This window comes from Eufriesea mexicana, unplaced genomic scaffold, assembly GCF_001483705.2.
Source record: "Eufriesea mexicana isolate 0111107269 unplaced genomic scaffold, ASM148370v2 scaffold752, whole genome shotgun sequence".
In the NCBI taxonomy this organism is placed as follows: domain Eukaryota; kingdom Metazoa; phylum Arthropoda; class Insecta; order Hymenoptera; family Apidae; genus Eufriesea; species Eufriesea mexicana.
The window spans coordinates 549,156-566,383 of record NW_016908891.1 but is presented as its reverse complement, the minus strand read 5'-3'; the positions used below and the strand labels follow the sequence as shown (position 1 = coordinate 566,383).

The following is a 17,228-nucleotide window of genomic DNA, read 5'->3' as shown; positions in this document are numbered from 1 at the left end:
ATAAATCTTTTTGGGGGACTCCCTCCTTGCACTATTTATAATTATTTAGTATAGTTCCAATTAATCTGATAAAGCAACCAATAGATCTAACATAAATTTTTTTATGATTCCTTGTACTATTTATAATTGTTTAGTATAGTTCCAATTAATTTGATGAAGCAACCAATACACCTAACATAATTTCTTTTCTTGTGACTCCTTCTTTGTACTATTTGTAATTATTTAGTATAGTTCCAATTAATCTGAGAAAGCAACCAATAGACCTAACATAAATTTTTTTATAATTCCTTGTACTATTTATAATTATTTAATATAGTTCCAATTAATCTGATAAAGACAAACAATAGACCTGACATGAATTCCTTTTCATGACAATATTTATAATTATTTGGAATTTTACAAAATTTGGAATTTTACAATGCTTTATACAGGGTGTCCTCCGTATAAAAAATGTATGCACACTAATCAGCCATTATTTTAAATGGGTTGTACCTAGAAAAGAAAAAATAAATTAGGAAGAATAAGGTATTAAAGTGTGTATAAGTTTTTTGGGGACACCCTGTATATATATTTATTAATTGACATTGAAAATATCTGCAATCTTCAGAAATGTTTAAAAAGCCTTTAAAAGTTTTAAAATAATATAAGTGAAATAAAAATTCTCCTCTTTTCCACGTTATCACGAAGAATTTAATCAGTTGCTACTACCCTGCAGCTAAAAAAAATCTTCCCGAGTTAATCTCTTCTTATCGATCTTTATTACGAATTTCTATCGTCGATAATTTGATAAATAATAATTATTGCGAATTCTTGTCTCGGTTTAAGAGAAAAATCAAATTTATTGCACCGTAAATTAAAGAAAAATTCCAAGCCGTATTCTGAATGGCTTTCTTTCAGAACGCGATCACCCACTGCCGTGTTTCATAATGGAATTTAAAATGTGGGTACCGGGTGTCATTGAGTTGGTGAAAAATGTAGAGCACACGGTATGCTAAGTTTCAATAAGAAATTCTTTGTTCAGCTGTCGGCGAGGACCGAGCGCGCTATCACGACTCCGCTAATTATCACGATGCAGTGTAGCAGAACGCGTAGGAAGCGTCATAACTAATGCGTGCAAGCGTAAGCCGCTTATGTTTCCCATCGACACCGTGAAACACTGGAACCAGTTGATTTGCAATTTAAATATCGGCCGCACGCGCCCCCAGATCTAGTCACGTTGACATTATTTGGATTACAAGCTTGGAAATGCAACTTATTCCATTCTCTGAGTCACGTCATTAATATCCTGCCTGGAGAACGGATGTGATTTAGAAAGCCATGGAATCTACGGTTAGTCGTGGATATTATATTTAAATGAAAAAATATTGTATATTTATTAAATAATATAATATCTCGCATTTGCTTTGAATCAATTCTAAATTGTAACTGACCTGTAAATAGTCATAACTGACCTGTTTCTCATTTGTTCTCTTTTCTTTCATACTTCACATAAGTATACACAGTCTATACCATATATGAGCCGTTCACTGCATAAATTGATTAACTCTATAAAACAAAAATGGTGCAAATTATTAATGTCATCTATTCAAAGTTCTCTATTTATTTACGTTGTTCAAATATTCAAAAATTGGTTGGAAAAAAATAAATATGAATTAAAACAATTATGGCTCCATGGTCCCACTGAGCTATGAGTCGATCACTGATCACCACTATAGCAGTCAACGTGTTAATTAACATCGATCTTTAGAATCTAATTAAATGGCGGCTGAGGCCGAGTGCAAAATTTTAATAATTAAAAAAAAAATTAATTTATTACAATTGAGTTTTAATTTTACGTAAATAAAATATGTATAAAATAAATAAAATAATAATAAATTCAAAATTAAAGTTTCCGTAAATTTTCGATTAAATAAATTTCGGTAAATGATGAATTAAAAAAAAAACTTTTTGTTTTTATTTTACATTCGAAATTATCAGTCGTCGCGGCGAAGATTCTTTCGAAGTATTTTGCGAAGAGCAAGGGGCATCGATCACTCGATGTCTCGAGGAAAGCCCCGATCGTAACAAAAACCGAGCACGTAGACGGATAATTGTGTTACGTGCAGAAATCCGCAATGAATCGCGAACAATTAACGTTCGAGGGGCCGGGAATAATTCGAAACGTTCATCTCCCCGGTTAATTGTACGGCATCGCGATAATTGAATACCGTGGACCATGGCAAATAAATTAAACAATCCGCAGAAATCGAGTAGTCGGGGCGAGCATGCGATTATACCCGCACGAATGATTTAGAATGCCGTCGCGTTACGACCCGAGGCGAATTTACCTGTCGATACGATCGATGCGTCGAGTTACCGGAGCCGTAAATGCTCGCAGAGCTCTCGATAATTAATCGATCGAGTTCCTAAAAGTTAATACAGTCATTTGAACGAAAATTAGTCCGTTTTATCAATGGCTATTTGCGAGGATTATTTGAAGATCATTTTGAATTAATTCTATTGTAATTATCCCGTATTATCACCGATAATTATTTTATTACAGCAATGGCGAATTTCATCGACGCATGGAACGACCAACAGCTTCCAAGCGTTGTTAAAATTTCAGAATTTTGTATCGAATATTTTCTCCGTGAATCATCAGTGATTCGCTACAAAATTTCGTAATAATCGATAGCGAATTCCCACCTTTATACATCACCAATGACCCACGGTATGATTCTACCCACAAATCCTCGTAAAATAATTTTAAAACCCACACTGGAATTGCACGCATAACCTATATCGAACGGTTTCACCGCGAGTCGTCGATTGACTGACATCTAGCCACGATTATCATAACCAATAATTCTAAAACTTTACTCGTACCTTCTTCGTACATCTCCAGTGAAAGTCTCTTATCATCCGAGGACTAAGACGTCTCGTCCCTTTCTCTGCCGTCGAGCTTGTTCTCCTCGTTCTTAGTTTAACTGAGTTACGAGCCATTCTTCTCTGTGAAAAATGTTAATAAAATTCCTCGGGACGTTCTCGCACGCGGTGGCTGATTGCGACGCGTAGCCGCTACGGCGCGTGCGCGAGCCTAATGCGCGCGCAGACAAAAGTGTCTCGACGCTGACGATTTACGAGTTCGTTCACACTCCCCTTGCATATTAGACACGCCGTCAGCGCACATGGACTAACCTCTACACCGTGCTATTTCTCTTCGTATGAGACGCACAATAGAGAATCTCGTTGAATAATCAGAGTTCTATCTAGCGATAAGCTGTACAAAGGTGCAATAACGCTTATCTGTCGCGTTCTTTGCATCGTTAACTCATCGAGAAGGAAGCTGTTTTCTCCTAGGCGATTTACAAGTCTACTCGTTTCAAACTTTCATTCGTCACGACGTGAAATTCAATTTCTGTGCTTGGAACGTGAACGTATGATATTAAGCACGTTCGAGCTGTTGGAAATTACGCGAAGTAACGTGTCCCTATATTTAAGCGTTATACATAGTCCGTGCTGCAGTCATTAATTCACCATTAATTCCTTAAGCGGGGAAAGAATTTCCGTATGCTATTCGCTATGTAGGGAGACACTTTACGATACCACGGTAAATGAAATATCAGAAAATAATAGAATATAATACCGTATTACCCTATAGTCTTTTTTATCGATCGACGTTTAAATTATTAATACAAAATAATTTTTACCCTACAGCATAAATATTTTTCACAAGATAAATCTAAAATAAAGGAATACTTTACACTTCTTGCATGTGCAACTTATTATTCCTTTCCGATATTTTTTCTCAACGCACGTTGCGTCTCACTTACTCGCGTGCTGTTTTGAAGAGGTTGGTTCATTTATTGGCTGTAACACGATAACACGCGACGTGAAAAGATACAGAATGTAAACATAAATGTTTAAACTGAATCGTTAAACCTGATACATTTACTCGACCTACTATACAGTCGTCTGTTGCCTGCGGTGTGTATACTCGCTCGTCTCGACGTACAATCGACTTGCCACAAAACACTTCATCCACTTAAGGGATTAATTCGTACGTCTCGGTCGAAATTCGCAAGAGTGTACCGAAATGTCTCGACGCTTACGAAAGGCGTGGTACGTGCCGAATTTTCGTTAACGAGGGCCCACAGAATGCAGCGATACACGGCGTCGTGGACGAAAAATCGTGCGACTCGCGGCCATGATGATGTAACCGGCGATCGCAGCGCCGCGTAACGGCCGAGTATTTTGAATAGCGTCACGCAAAGTTTGCTGCGGCGACGAAAAATGCGCGCGGAAAGACGTGACGCTTTCGCGGGGCGCTAACAAATTGCAAAAGGAACGGCGACGTTAAAGGCAACGCGTACATTGTATAACGAGCTCTGTTCTACATATTCCGCGCGTTAGTCATACCTTTGTACGTCGCCTTGTACACGCGGACCCAGAAAGATAACGAACCAGCGAGCAACGACAAATCCTGCCCGGCGCCATTTAGAACCCATTTCTGATGGTGTAATCTAACGTGCACTATGCACTGTTTACTTAATTACTTTCTCAATTGCAGCGAGGGGGATCGATTTTGCATATTTGATGCAAACAGGCACTGACTACTTTTGACAAAATTAATTTTAATTTTTGAAAGACCAATGATAAAAATTCGTGACAATTTTTAAAATTCGTACAGGACGTTGCATTCTAAATTTTTGATATAATATATATATTATTTTATTATTTATAATGTAGTATTATATAAAAACTGAAGTGATGCACGTATCATTTACTATACTACTGAATTTTACACTCTCACCATGGGTTATTAGACTGCCCCAGAAAATCCATCCCTTATTATCATCCCCTACAATGAATGCTTTCTCTGATGCAGCAGGATTGTAACCAATATATTAAGATAATTATATAAATAAATTACTATGAAGATGATAACAATGCATTTGTCTATTAATCCACCCAATACATATACATTTTCACCAATTAAAATCGGCAAGCCTAAAACCAGCCATTTTGACTGCACCTAACCTAATTCCTAACCTAATTTAATTCATTCTTATTTTAATAATCCCCATAATTCAGAGACTTATTCGCCGAAACATAACCTTAACAGAGAACACATCCACTATAAGCAATTGCACACCTAACCTAATTCCTAACCTTACTTAATTCAGTCTTACCGCAATAATCCCCATAATTCAGAGATTTATTTACCAAAACATAACCTCAAGAGAGAACATATCCACTGTAAGCACTTGCACACCCGGAAGGGTAGCGGACTCGAGGATCTCCCTGCTTCTGCCTCGAACCCACGGCGCATCCGACAAGGATTTTTCCCTCATTAACGGCATCATCGAGCGGATCGTGGAAGAGGCACAGCGAACGGGAGACCCGGCCACGGCTTTAGTGTAAACGAACCTTTATCTCAATCCCCGGCGCGTTACATATAAGGGAATCGTAACGAGTAACGACATTAGGCATCGGCTTTGCCGCGTACATGGCAGCAGTCAGCTTAACCCCTCGCGCGGAGATCCGGTTTTATCAGCCATATTGGATGCACGCGCAGTCAATTGTGGACTTAAGAAGCGTGGGTCGGCCGACCCTGCCGGATCGAGACGACACCGGGCCGCTTTTTCTTCCACCTCACCTTGTCCATCCACCTTCTTCCCCCGTGATTCGGCCTAACTGTAGTGCGGAATGCTGATCGACACGGAATTGTCCGAGAAACGGGGGAACCGGACGGTTCCGATGCCGACAGCCCGTGCAAGATGGACGCGGAGGATGATGAATTTTTGAGCCACCGATTCCTTCGGGCTCACGGATCAACTCGAGATTTAGCATTTCGACGCGTTAACCCCTTACACTGTAGCCTCACTGTGGGAAATTATAGAACTATTTAATTTTATTTAACTAGTGCACGAGCCCCTTTATGGCGCCCACAATAAGATTAGATAATAATTTCAGAAATTCTTTCGACAGAATTCCCAATATTCTGTCAGAATTTCTTAATATTGGGTGTCCCAAAATTCACGCAAGATTTAAATTTTGCGCCATTTGTGTGGCTAAGTGTTGCCAACAAAAGAAAAAATAGACAATGTGACAATTGATAATTTAGGGTTATTAATAATAATTTATTGTTGAGGAATATTTACAATTTTTAATTAAGAACTTGTGTTTTCTATTAAAATTACTTCTTAAATTGAATTTTGGGATAACCAATATTAAGATAGGAAGATATTAAGTTACGTATATTGATTTATTTTTATTATTGTAATATTAAATAAAAATTTCGAATGGAGTGGAATAAGGATGTAACCGTGAGATTAATAAATATGTATATATGTACATATATACACACATGTAGATACCTGCCCACAAATAAAATATGAAGAACGTATATGAATAAAAATATGATAAAAGATAAAATATATATGCATATTTTATTTTGCTCTCATTATTATACTATAATTATAGTTTCCTCTATTTATATAAGGAGTACGCTAGTTATATACGTATTTTCAGAGAACAGGTTCACTGATAAGTGAATGAAAAAATTATAGCAAGAGAAAATAAAGAATAATTGGAAGACTCAAAGAACTCTCCTATTCAAAACCTAATTCTTCAAAACCCTAAAGCTCTACATTTTAATTATAAACAAGTATTTCCCTCAAAAATCCCAAATTTCGAAACCAAACTAATATTCGATATTAAACAATGATATATTCGAAGCTCCTGTCACGTTATAAATATTTCCTTAAAAAATTCTGGGGTCTAATTTTGAATATGTATCTTAAAAACAGACCCCAGAATTAGAAGCGAAATTAGACCCTAGAATTTTTTGAGAAAATATTTGTAACGTAACAAAAGCTTCGAATATATTATTGTTTAAATTTAATTATTGAATATTAGTTTGGTTTCTCAAAAAATTCTGGAGTCTAATTTTAAAATATATATTACAAATTAGACCTCAGAATTTTTTGAGGAAATATTTGTAACGTGACAGGAACTTGGAATATATTATTGTATAATATTAAATATTAGTTTAATTTCGAAAATTCGAATTTTCGCGTTCAAATTTTGCGTATGGTAATTATCTGGCTATTTTTAATACGTATCTTCGAAATTAGCCAGACGATCACGATACGGAAAATTTGAACGCGAATGTCGGTCGAAGATAATTTTCGCGTGGAAACAGCTCGCGTATGATTCAACATGTGGGCGAATAGGATTAAAAAAGCTGCGGAGATACGTGTCGCGTGAGCGCATAAAGCTCGTAAACATCCTCTGAGCAACGTGCTCTCGCTGCTGTTCATTACAGTCGAGGAAAAGGATGTGTCCCGATTCCGTTCAGATAGCAATTATCATCCACGTTGCTTCTTTTCTCCACCGGGGTTTAATACGAGCATACGTAATTAATTGAAACCTAATTGAAATATCTTTTTTAATATCCGAAATAAGGAAAAGAAAACACGAATTTTTCAATATTTTTACCATCGTACAACTGAATCTCCTATTTAATATTTTAACATTTGCATAATTACACCTGGTATCGAATATTTTAACATTTACCTAATTAAATTTAATATTTAATACCTATGTGAAAATGATCTGAAAGAAACTTGCGAAATATAGCTCTGTATATTTTTGCATGGTCAAGTATTATTGACGAATTGTATTTTTAAATAATAATTTTTATATTTTTACCGTCGTACATCTCAATCTCCTATTTAATATTTTAACATTTCAATAATTACACCTGATATCGAATATACTTTAACATTTACCTAATTAAATTTAATGTTTAATATTCACGTGAAAATGATCTGAAAGAAGCTTGTGTAATATAGCTCTGTATATTTTTGCATGGTCAAGTATTATTGACGAATTGTATTTATAAATAATAATTTTTATATTTTTACCGCCGTACATCTAAATCTCCTATTTAATATTTTAACATTTCAATAATTACACCTGATATCGAATATACTTTAACATTTACCTAATTAAATTTAATATTTAATACCTATGTGAAAATGATCTGAAAGAAACTTGCGAAATATAGCTCAGTATATTTTTGCATGGTCAAGTATTATTGGAAAATTGTACATTTAAATGACAAAAATTTGAGAAATTCAAATTTTTCCACGAGCAAACGTGGCAGAAAAATTAGCATAATTTTGCGGGGATACGTTGCAACTTTTTGAAGAAAAATAGAAGAGGAATATTGTTTTTGGATCACGCTGTAGAACCGTGGTCGCACCAGTTCCAGAGAGTCGATCTACTATAATCATCGTATTGGATTTCAGTATAGAAATCTTGGTTACGTAAAATAATGTACATGCGAGAGCTATAAGCGACCGCAAAACAATACAAGCAATGAAGTTCGAAGAACAGACTTTCCACGCAATTGATAACCCTCCTTACTCGCCACTGTGCCGGATTTACGTGCAAATCCGCGTGTAAAATGATTTCTCTGCGATTATGAAATCGACTGTCTTCCATCCCCGCTTTCGTTTCATTTAATTTGATAAAAATATCATCGAAATAGCCTTCCCTGGAAATTAACCACGCGCTACGCCAATGTCTTCCTTGTTTTCTATTATTCCACTTCACTGATACTAGATAACGATCTTAAACGATATCTCTACGTCAAAGAAGATAACAAAAATAACTCGTTAAAAAGGTGTGCAAATTATTGACACTACTTGAATTAGAAAATCATTAATCAGAGAACCACATGTCGCATAACACTCTTCAATATACCTCCAGAAACCTTCTAATTTAAATAACGAAAAATTATATATAAAGGAAAGAATAAAAATCTCCTAATTTTAATTAAAAATTAGTAAAATTATTTTAGAAAGCAGAGAAAATTTTTCGAAGGTTATCAAAAATTACTATAATTAATAAATATTATTGTAATTGTTATACGATTACTAGAGCCCAAAGTTAATCACGTACAAAGAAATTAATCACGGCAAAGACATCTTTAAAAATTATAAAAATTAGCAAAAGAAAAATGGACAAAATTTTGGAAGATTATCGAAAAAAGATCCTAATTGGTAAATATTGTTATAATTGTTATACTATTATATACTAAAGCCTGAAATTAATCGGGTTCAGGCTTCTCAGGCAAACACTTGCATAGCACGACGGAACCTACTGCTCGGTGCAAGATTTTCACGAGCGAATTCGTTGATCGCAGTGAAAGTTCGCTATTCCAAGATTCGACGAATAACGAGGAGCATGCACGCTCGTGGAAGAAAACGAAGAACAGAAAGAGTAGAGAAGGAAAGAAGGACTGAAAATCCGCAAGAGACTCGACCCGCTCTCAAGATCCATATGCAATCCCAGGCCTGGAAATACGTGAGACAGCGTCGAGGGCAACGCCGTTCTCCTTTGGAGTTTCTGCACGTGCAACCACGGGGACCTGGTGTCGGGAAATCAAGTTCAATGGCGTCTCGTTGGACGAGCATCGATCCCCGTCCGCATACGAGCACGTTTTCGTGAACGCGACGACGGAACAAGCTATTCCGAGGAACTGAAAGTTCAACAGGACTCCGTGTTTCTTCTTCGATCGCTGCAGACAGCTTGAGAGACGAGCGAGACCCTATGTTTTTTCTCCGGATTGTACAAACACGTCCTGTAATTATTTTTCGAGACAACCGGGGATACTGTCCACTTCTGCGTCTCGATTAATTCGTACGACAATTGGTGTCTCAGATCTTTCAAGATTTTTCGTGCAAACCAGCCTTAAGCATCGAGTATAACTTCCTAGTATATACTGATTTTAATCCTTTCCTATTCTTCTGTTGAATCTATAATTAGTTTGATCATTTCCACTGCCGTATACACGTCTGCAACTTGTGGTATTTTTCATGGAAACCGGCCTTAAGCATTAAGTGTAACTTCCTAGTATATACTAATTTTAATCCTTTCCTATTCTTCTGTTGAATCTATCATTAGTTTGATTAGTTCTATTGCTGTATATACGTCTGTAACCTACGATATTTCTCATGGAAACCAACCTTAAGCATTGAGTATAACTTCCTAGTATATACTAATTTTAATCCTTTCCTATTCTTCTGTTGAATTTATAATTAGTTTGATTATTTCTATTGCTGTATATACGTCTGCAACTTGCGATATTTTTCATGGAAACCGGCCTTAGGCATCGAATATAACATCTAAATATATAGTAATTTTAATCCCTTTCTATTCTTCTATTGAATTTATAATTAGTTTGATTATTTCCATTGCCGTGCATACGTTTGCAACTTGCGATATTTTTCATGGAAACCGGCTTTAAGCATTGAGTGCAACTTCTAAGTATATACTAATTTTAATCCTTTCCTATTCTTCTGTTGGATTCATTATTAGTTTGATTATTTCCATTGCCAAGTATACGTTTGCCACGTCGGGGATATTTTTCATGGAAACTGGCCTTATGTTTAAGAAACAACATTTACTTCACAGGTAATTCTATTGAATGTATATGGATTTTGATTATTTTTGAGCATCACGTGACGTTTGCAGGTTGCAACACTCTTCGTGGAAACTGGCCTTAAGTCTGGGGAATTTAATTGCTGGACCTGTACATATATTTTAAGGGCAAAGACTCGGCAGAGATGCGGAATTAATTACGTTCAGTAACACGACGTTTCAATTTTAAGCAGGATGTGCCACGCGAGTCACCCCGTATATAGAAGCATCCCTAAGAAACATAATACACGCGCCTCATTAAGGGTTCAAGTAACCCCTTGCTGATAGAGGGTAAACATCGCGTCTTCTACCATGGAATATTCATATCTAAGGCTTCCGAACTTAAACACGTTCTTGTATACCACGCTACACATAACGAGATCCAATTATCAACATACCAAACTTAATTCTCAATTCCTTAACAAGCTGCACTCGCTAACCCCATCACTCTCGTAACACCATAAAACGATTGCACCAAAGTTATGCGAGGAACAAAATCGGTGTAAAAAAAGATTATTACGTAATTTCGTAGGAATGAAAAAATTTAACTGCGCATTCTCTTAATTATCAAATTAGTCAACTTCCCACTCTGAAATCCCAGCTGGAAATTAATTTCATCTCGATACTCGTCGGGAAGAAGAACAAACGAGACTATCCCCTCGGTAACTATGCTTTCTTCCACCATAACCTTATTGCCACACAAATACCATCGGCCTCCGCTCTATGTCGCCCACTTGTTCCCAGCCGCGTCGCGTGATACAGGTTGCCTCTTCCGTGTGAGCTCGATCCACGCCAGATCTCACTGTACGCACGAATTTGTCCGGCAGAACGCGGTCCTATGCAAACTGTGACGAAAAACAGGTACACCTATACAGCTGAACACGCGACAAGTCCCATAAAAGAGCCCTTTCTATGCGGGCTGCAATAAAAGCATAATTCCAAAGCTGCACTTACAGGTGACTCATTTTACGACCGCGGACGAGCGTGGCCGTACACAGCAACGACGGGATTAAGTTCGATTTTTCATTGCCGTTTTATCGACGTTAGAGCACGAGAGGAATCGTGAGACGATGTCACATGTTCGTCACCGTGTATAGATAAATAGAAAACAAATAGTATCAAGGTTTCACAGATAGTTCCGAATGATTAGATTCAGGTGGTAGTTTGCTAAGGTATGAGAAAAATTTCGGACCACCAAAACTGAAATCACTGTAGGTGACGAGAGATGGACTGAACTGGTGAAACTGGTAAGACATTCCCCTATGTTCTTTGTCCATAGAAAATGACGAAGCTTTCTCGAAGATAATATGAATCGCCCTGTACACGATAAAGGAACGATAAACCGTGTGTTCCTCAAGTCGCCGCCCATTTAAAAGTGACCCCGCAATAAGTATTAGGGATAATATTTCCTAGATGGAAGAAACGGGCGAAAATTTCGGGCCACCAAAATTGAAATCGCTATAGGTGACGAAAGATGGATAAAATCGGTGAAATTGATAAGGTATCTCCTTATGTTCCTTTAGTGTAGTAAGCAATGAATTTTTTCTCGAAGATAATATGAATCGCCCTGTATAAGATAAACCGTGTGTTCATTGAGCCAGCGCCCGGTTACAAATGGGCCCGCAATAGGCATTAGAGATAATATTTCCCCTTATCTTCATCAGCCTGGAAACTCAGGATTAATGGAATGAATCAGCCTGTAGATGCACCTATGAGTATATTCGCCGCGCAGGCACTTGGCGTTACAAATGCAGCCGGAGGAGCATGACACGCCTACGCTTTACTAAGCCCACACGATCACAGGGCCGTAGGTATTGTGACCCAGGTGTCACATCCTGGAATGTTATTCGTCAGCCGGTCGTCTGACCGGGAATGTTAACGAATCGAGAAGGGACTGCCATTTCGAGCCCAGTGTAACAATATTATTACACTATGTAAGCCTGGTGACTTCGAAATACTAATTCGGGCACAGAAGATAGCGGCAAATGTGCTCTGTTAAAGGAACGTTAGCACTGTCATGAAAACCGCCATAAAGATCAAAGAAACCGAGAGATTGGAAAATAAAGTTTGGCAGACTTCCTAGATCTACGCAATGACCACGGGTATTCAATGGCAGTTACAAAAGTCGCGGATAAAAATTCGAGAATATAAAATTTGAAAAAGGTTTCATAGAAACTGCCATAACAGTGAGACATAATTCATTATTTCGTGGATCCCCTTATACATGTTATAATCCTCCAAACTGGCCTTATAAAAATTTCAAACATGGTGAATAAATAAATAAATAAATAAAAAAAAAAGGATTTCATGGAAACTGCCATAACAGTGAGAGATAATTAATTTCGTTGACTCTGCGTGCTGTAATTTTCTAAATTGGTCCCATAAAAATCACGAAAATCATTGGTCCCGTTCGACAAGGATCCATTAACTCGTAAAAGGAGTTACATGGAAACCGCCTTAATGATCCGAAACGGCTAATGGTTCCTTTATTCCGTCGACGTTCATCCAGGTCCGGGCTAGCCCGGTCCTATAAAAATCCAGACGGAACGAGAGTCGGTTGCTCGATTTTTGGGCGTGCATGCGGACGGGAATACGCGCGGCACACATACGTACACACACACACACATATACAGGACACGCGTATACACACGAGCGAATCGAGGAAAGCGACGTTCTAAGCTGCATCCGGCAGAGCGGCTGTTTTTTGTACATCGCGTCGCATCCTTAAGTTCGCCACACTTGTCTCGCGAGTAGCCGCCTCCTCTTCGTGACTATCGTGTATGCGCGTGCGCGCGCGCGAGCGGCTGAGCGCATCAGCGAGGTGAGCTTCGTCGAGGCATGCAAATGAAAATCAGAAATTTCCGCGCGGTGATAGATCACAGAGTCACGAGGAACTCTCTGTCCCCACCTCTCACCCCAGGCGATCGTGAGACCATCTACAGGACGTTTCAAAGGTAGCGGGAAATTCGAATTTTTAATTTCCGTCCGCGTTTTCTCCCGTCTAGTCTAAAATATCTCGATCGATATTTCTTTCGATTATTTTAGAATATTCAGTACCTTGTTTGTAGCTAAAAATTTTTTTTTGGGGCTGATTTTACTTTTTGTTCTTTTGTATATTTTTTTGTATTTGTTGATTTATCAGATATTCTAGTATTAGTTCTTTTTCTTCTATTGGATTGATTTAAATGCAACTTCCATAGTTGGTGATAAATCAAACTGGGAAGATTGTAGGGGCACGGTGATGTGGTGGTGGGGGTAGGGCAGACGCCATCTTCCTAGACCAGATGTTTTGGCGGAATCTTTATCTTTTTCCACTTGCTTTATAAGACTGTGGCTTTTGTGGAAACTTAAACATCGAGACCTCTATGTCTGTATAATCAAGGGAACGAGAAAAGAGAGCAAGCTGCGCAATATTTATTATCGCTTTTTACAAGTAGAAAGTAAGCAACGTTGATTATCGCTGTGTTTCTTTTAGGGAAATCCTTAATTGGTATCGATATACTTTTTTCCAATAGTTTCTCTCTTATCCCGTTCACGGTGCAATCCACGCAATAAAGTACACTATTCGCACGCAATTTTAATAACGAAACCAAAAAAGGGGCAAAGCGAAGTCGAAACTACAGGTCGTCTCAAAGTACACATATAACCCAAACACATTGAAAATGAAAATCTCTTCAAAATTTTCTTTTCCAAAGAATAACGAACTATTAGACAAAATAAAAATTTGGAAGAATTGTTAATTTCTTTGAATTTTTTCTCAATTCGATTCACTATGATTTGTAAAGGAAAAAATGAAAATTTTAAATATAATTTTACGACTAAACAAATTTAAACTTTATTTTAATAATAAACTTTATTTTGTCCGTGGAAAGGAAATTACGAAAGAAATTTGTTTTCTTTGCGATATTGCATGTTTAATGTTGATACGACTTTCGAAATTCTGAAATGCACACAGAAATAACAGATTTCGTAACAATCTAATCGAAACACGACTTTCGAGGAATTGTTGTATTTGCTCATAAAAATTCTATCCCTTTATGACTTTCCATTATGAATTTATATTTTCCTTGCCATTGAATACATCGTTATCATTGTTATTTGACAAAAATTTTTAAATTCATCACGTTGCGCGCGCACACGTGCTTGAGAACCGCCGTTATATTTATCAAACTCAATACATTTCTTCAGTCAATACACTTATTTCTATCGATAATATCGATGTCCGCAATGGTTGTTATCAACATGATGCTCGGATCTTTAATTTTGCAATTCCAAGAATTCAATTTTTTACTCACTGTTCTTCCGTAATTTTCATAAAAAATTGCAATATTTATAGTCAGCAACAAATTTCGTTCGTAATTAATGCAAAAAAATTAAATATTCCAAATAAGTACGCCTCATGCCTTTATTTTTAAACACTATACTAAAATAAATTTTAAGAAATTAAATTTTAATCTAATCATCCCTATTCGTTTTGATATAAAAAAATTAAAAATTCCAAAAACTAAGTAATTTTTGTTATAACAACGATATGTCTATACCATAAAATCAAAGTAAGTGTAAAAATCAGATAACTAACTAATTCGCGTGTTATATTCCGAGAAAAGATAATATAAAGTGCCTATGTATGTGCTACGTTGTTATTTCTATGTTAAATAATATTTTATATCCGACATTATGCTCTAGTGGTTTCAAATCTTATATATCATCATCGAAGGTAATTAGTAAATCATTTTACCCGAATACTTCATATTATAATACGATCCTGCAACCTAACCTTTAATACTGCCATGCGGTGTGACTATTCCAAATAAAAACACAGATTCTAATTATGAGCTGTTATATTTAATATTTTTTAAACTAACTCATCGAGTACAATAACTAAAATATTAGCCTTTCCTCCTTTTAAACATGCTTCATATCACGTTACCCTCGTTCCGTAACGAGACGAATTATCCACTCGAAGCAAGACGCGCGATTGCATTAAAGACAATAAACACGCGACGATCGTTTACAAGCGTTATGATTGGCGCTTTCTTTTCGCTACCGTTCGTGAATCGTCGCCATGGTACGAAACGACATATCCCATTCTTCCCTTTATTATACAGAATTCAATTAAAATGTAATCTTTCTCTCAGCAAATCCCACGTTTCACTCGTATTATTTATTGTTTCGTAATAACGTCCACGTATAACCTAACGTATAACCTAACAATAACCACGCACGTGTTCGTAATAAAAACCGGCGCGCAGCCGACTTGAAACTACATTGTAGAAACCTGAAAACTGTTGCATATCCATAACCTTTACGGGACGTTATCGAAGCCGCACAACGAAGAGAGCTTCACTCTCGATGATTTCTATTGTTTCGCGTCAACCGAAACGTCGAATTCGCCATGTACGAAATAGCAGCAATGTCACGACGGTTAGATCTCACAGACACGTTCACACAGACGAAACATAGCTGCGTACGCATCCACAGATCGCGCGTATAAACGGAACTATATAGTTAGAAACACAAAGCACGATTATCGAATGAAAGAAACTTACCGAAAAAGTCCTCCCAGCTAACGGATCCATCCGAATCCACGGCGTTGGTAGCCGTGGTCTCCGCGTCCGCCTCGCTGCCCATCTCGTCGCATCAAATCCCCACGATTTTTCCCGCGAACAGCCACACACAAGCGACCCAACCAACAATCCTTTCCTTCTCGTTGTCACTGGTCCACGGAAGAAAGCACAGGCACAGAGTCGTCCTTACTGGTGCTGCTCTGAGTGTCGATCCGTCGAACACACGTCACATATCGCGCACGCGCCACCGGTTCACCCGATGAGTAGAGAAATCGCGAAGGACAAAGCGAACGTGAGAAACAACGGACGATCGATTAATTGGGATCACGGAAGGAAGAGGAGAAACGACATCCCCTTAGCACGCGGTCGCGAGACGGACTGAGAGAGCGGCAGCCTTCGACCCGAGCCGACCGACCGTGCCGGCAAGTCAACGAATCGGCAAACAGCCGCCACCAACCCATACACTAAACCGTTCGCTCTCTACTCGCGCGTTCCTCCGCTCTGCTCGCCGGCGAGTCGCTCAATGCAACGACTGTCCTCGACGGAGGCGAGCGCCGTTCATGTAAATCGCCGTACGCCGGCCGGTCATTGAATTAGGACCATCGAATATGTATTTTTAACCCTTCACGGTGCGCTGCCGCCCGCCTGCGTCGGCTGGCTGATGCTGCTTCTTATTGCGCCTTTTTCCGGTCTTCCCGCGCCTCACTTTTCGGACGATACGTAACTGCAAGTATTGAGAAACAGATTTATATTAGCGTTGAACCGTGTGGTCAGGGAGGTGGCGCTCGAATAGACCGCCATTCGAGAGAATTTTGGAAGTGATTTATTTTGAGATATATGAATTTGAAATGCATTTACAAAATTATATTTAAATAAATAGCTATCTTTTAAAGAGTTTATGTCCTTTGAATTTTATTTATAATACCTACGGTAAGACGAAACGGAACGGTAGTCAATGTAAAATTTTAAACGATACGTTAACCGCCAAATGTTATGAACAAGATGACGTCATAATATGGCGGCCTAATCGCTTCAACTTTGACCACTTGTGAATTATAGAATATTCTTTTAGAATTTATCGATAGTTAATAGGCAACGCTGAAAACAAAATGTTCAATCGTTATATAAAAAATCTGAAAATTATGTTATTCGAGATTTTCGAACACGGGAACTATATACTGCGCATAT

General features: G+C 37.8%; 1 protein-coding gene across 1 annotated transcript in view; it reads right to left on the bottom strand.

Moving 5' to 3' along the window:
- Positions 1-16,220, bottom strand: part of GEFmeso (Guanine nucleotide exchange factor in mesoderm) — a 72,236-nt gene extending 56,016 nt beyond the window's left edge. Inside the window, 1 exon segment of the mRNA XM_017898801.1 lies at positions 16,023-16,220. Within this exon segment, the coding sequence (XP_017754290.1) occupies positions 16,023-16,104 (82 nt within the window). The 5' untranslated portion in view covers positions 16,105-16,220.
- Between the last annotated feature and the right edge of the window lie 1,008 nt (positions 16,221-17,228).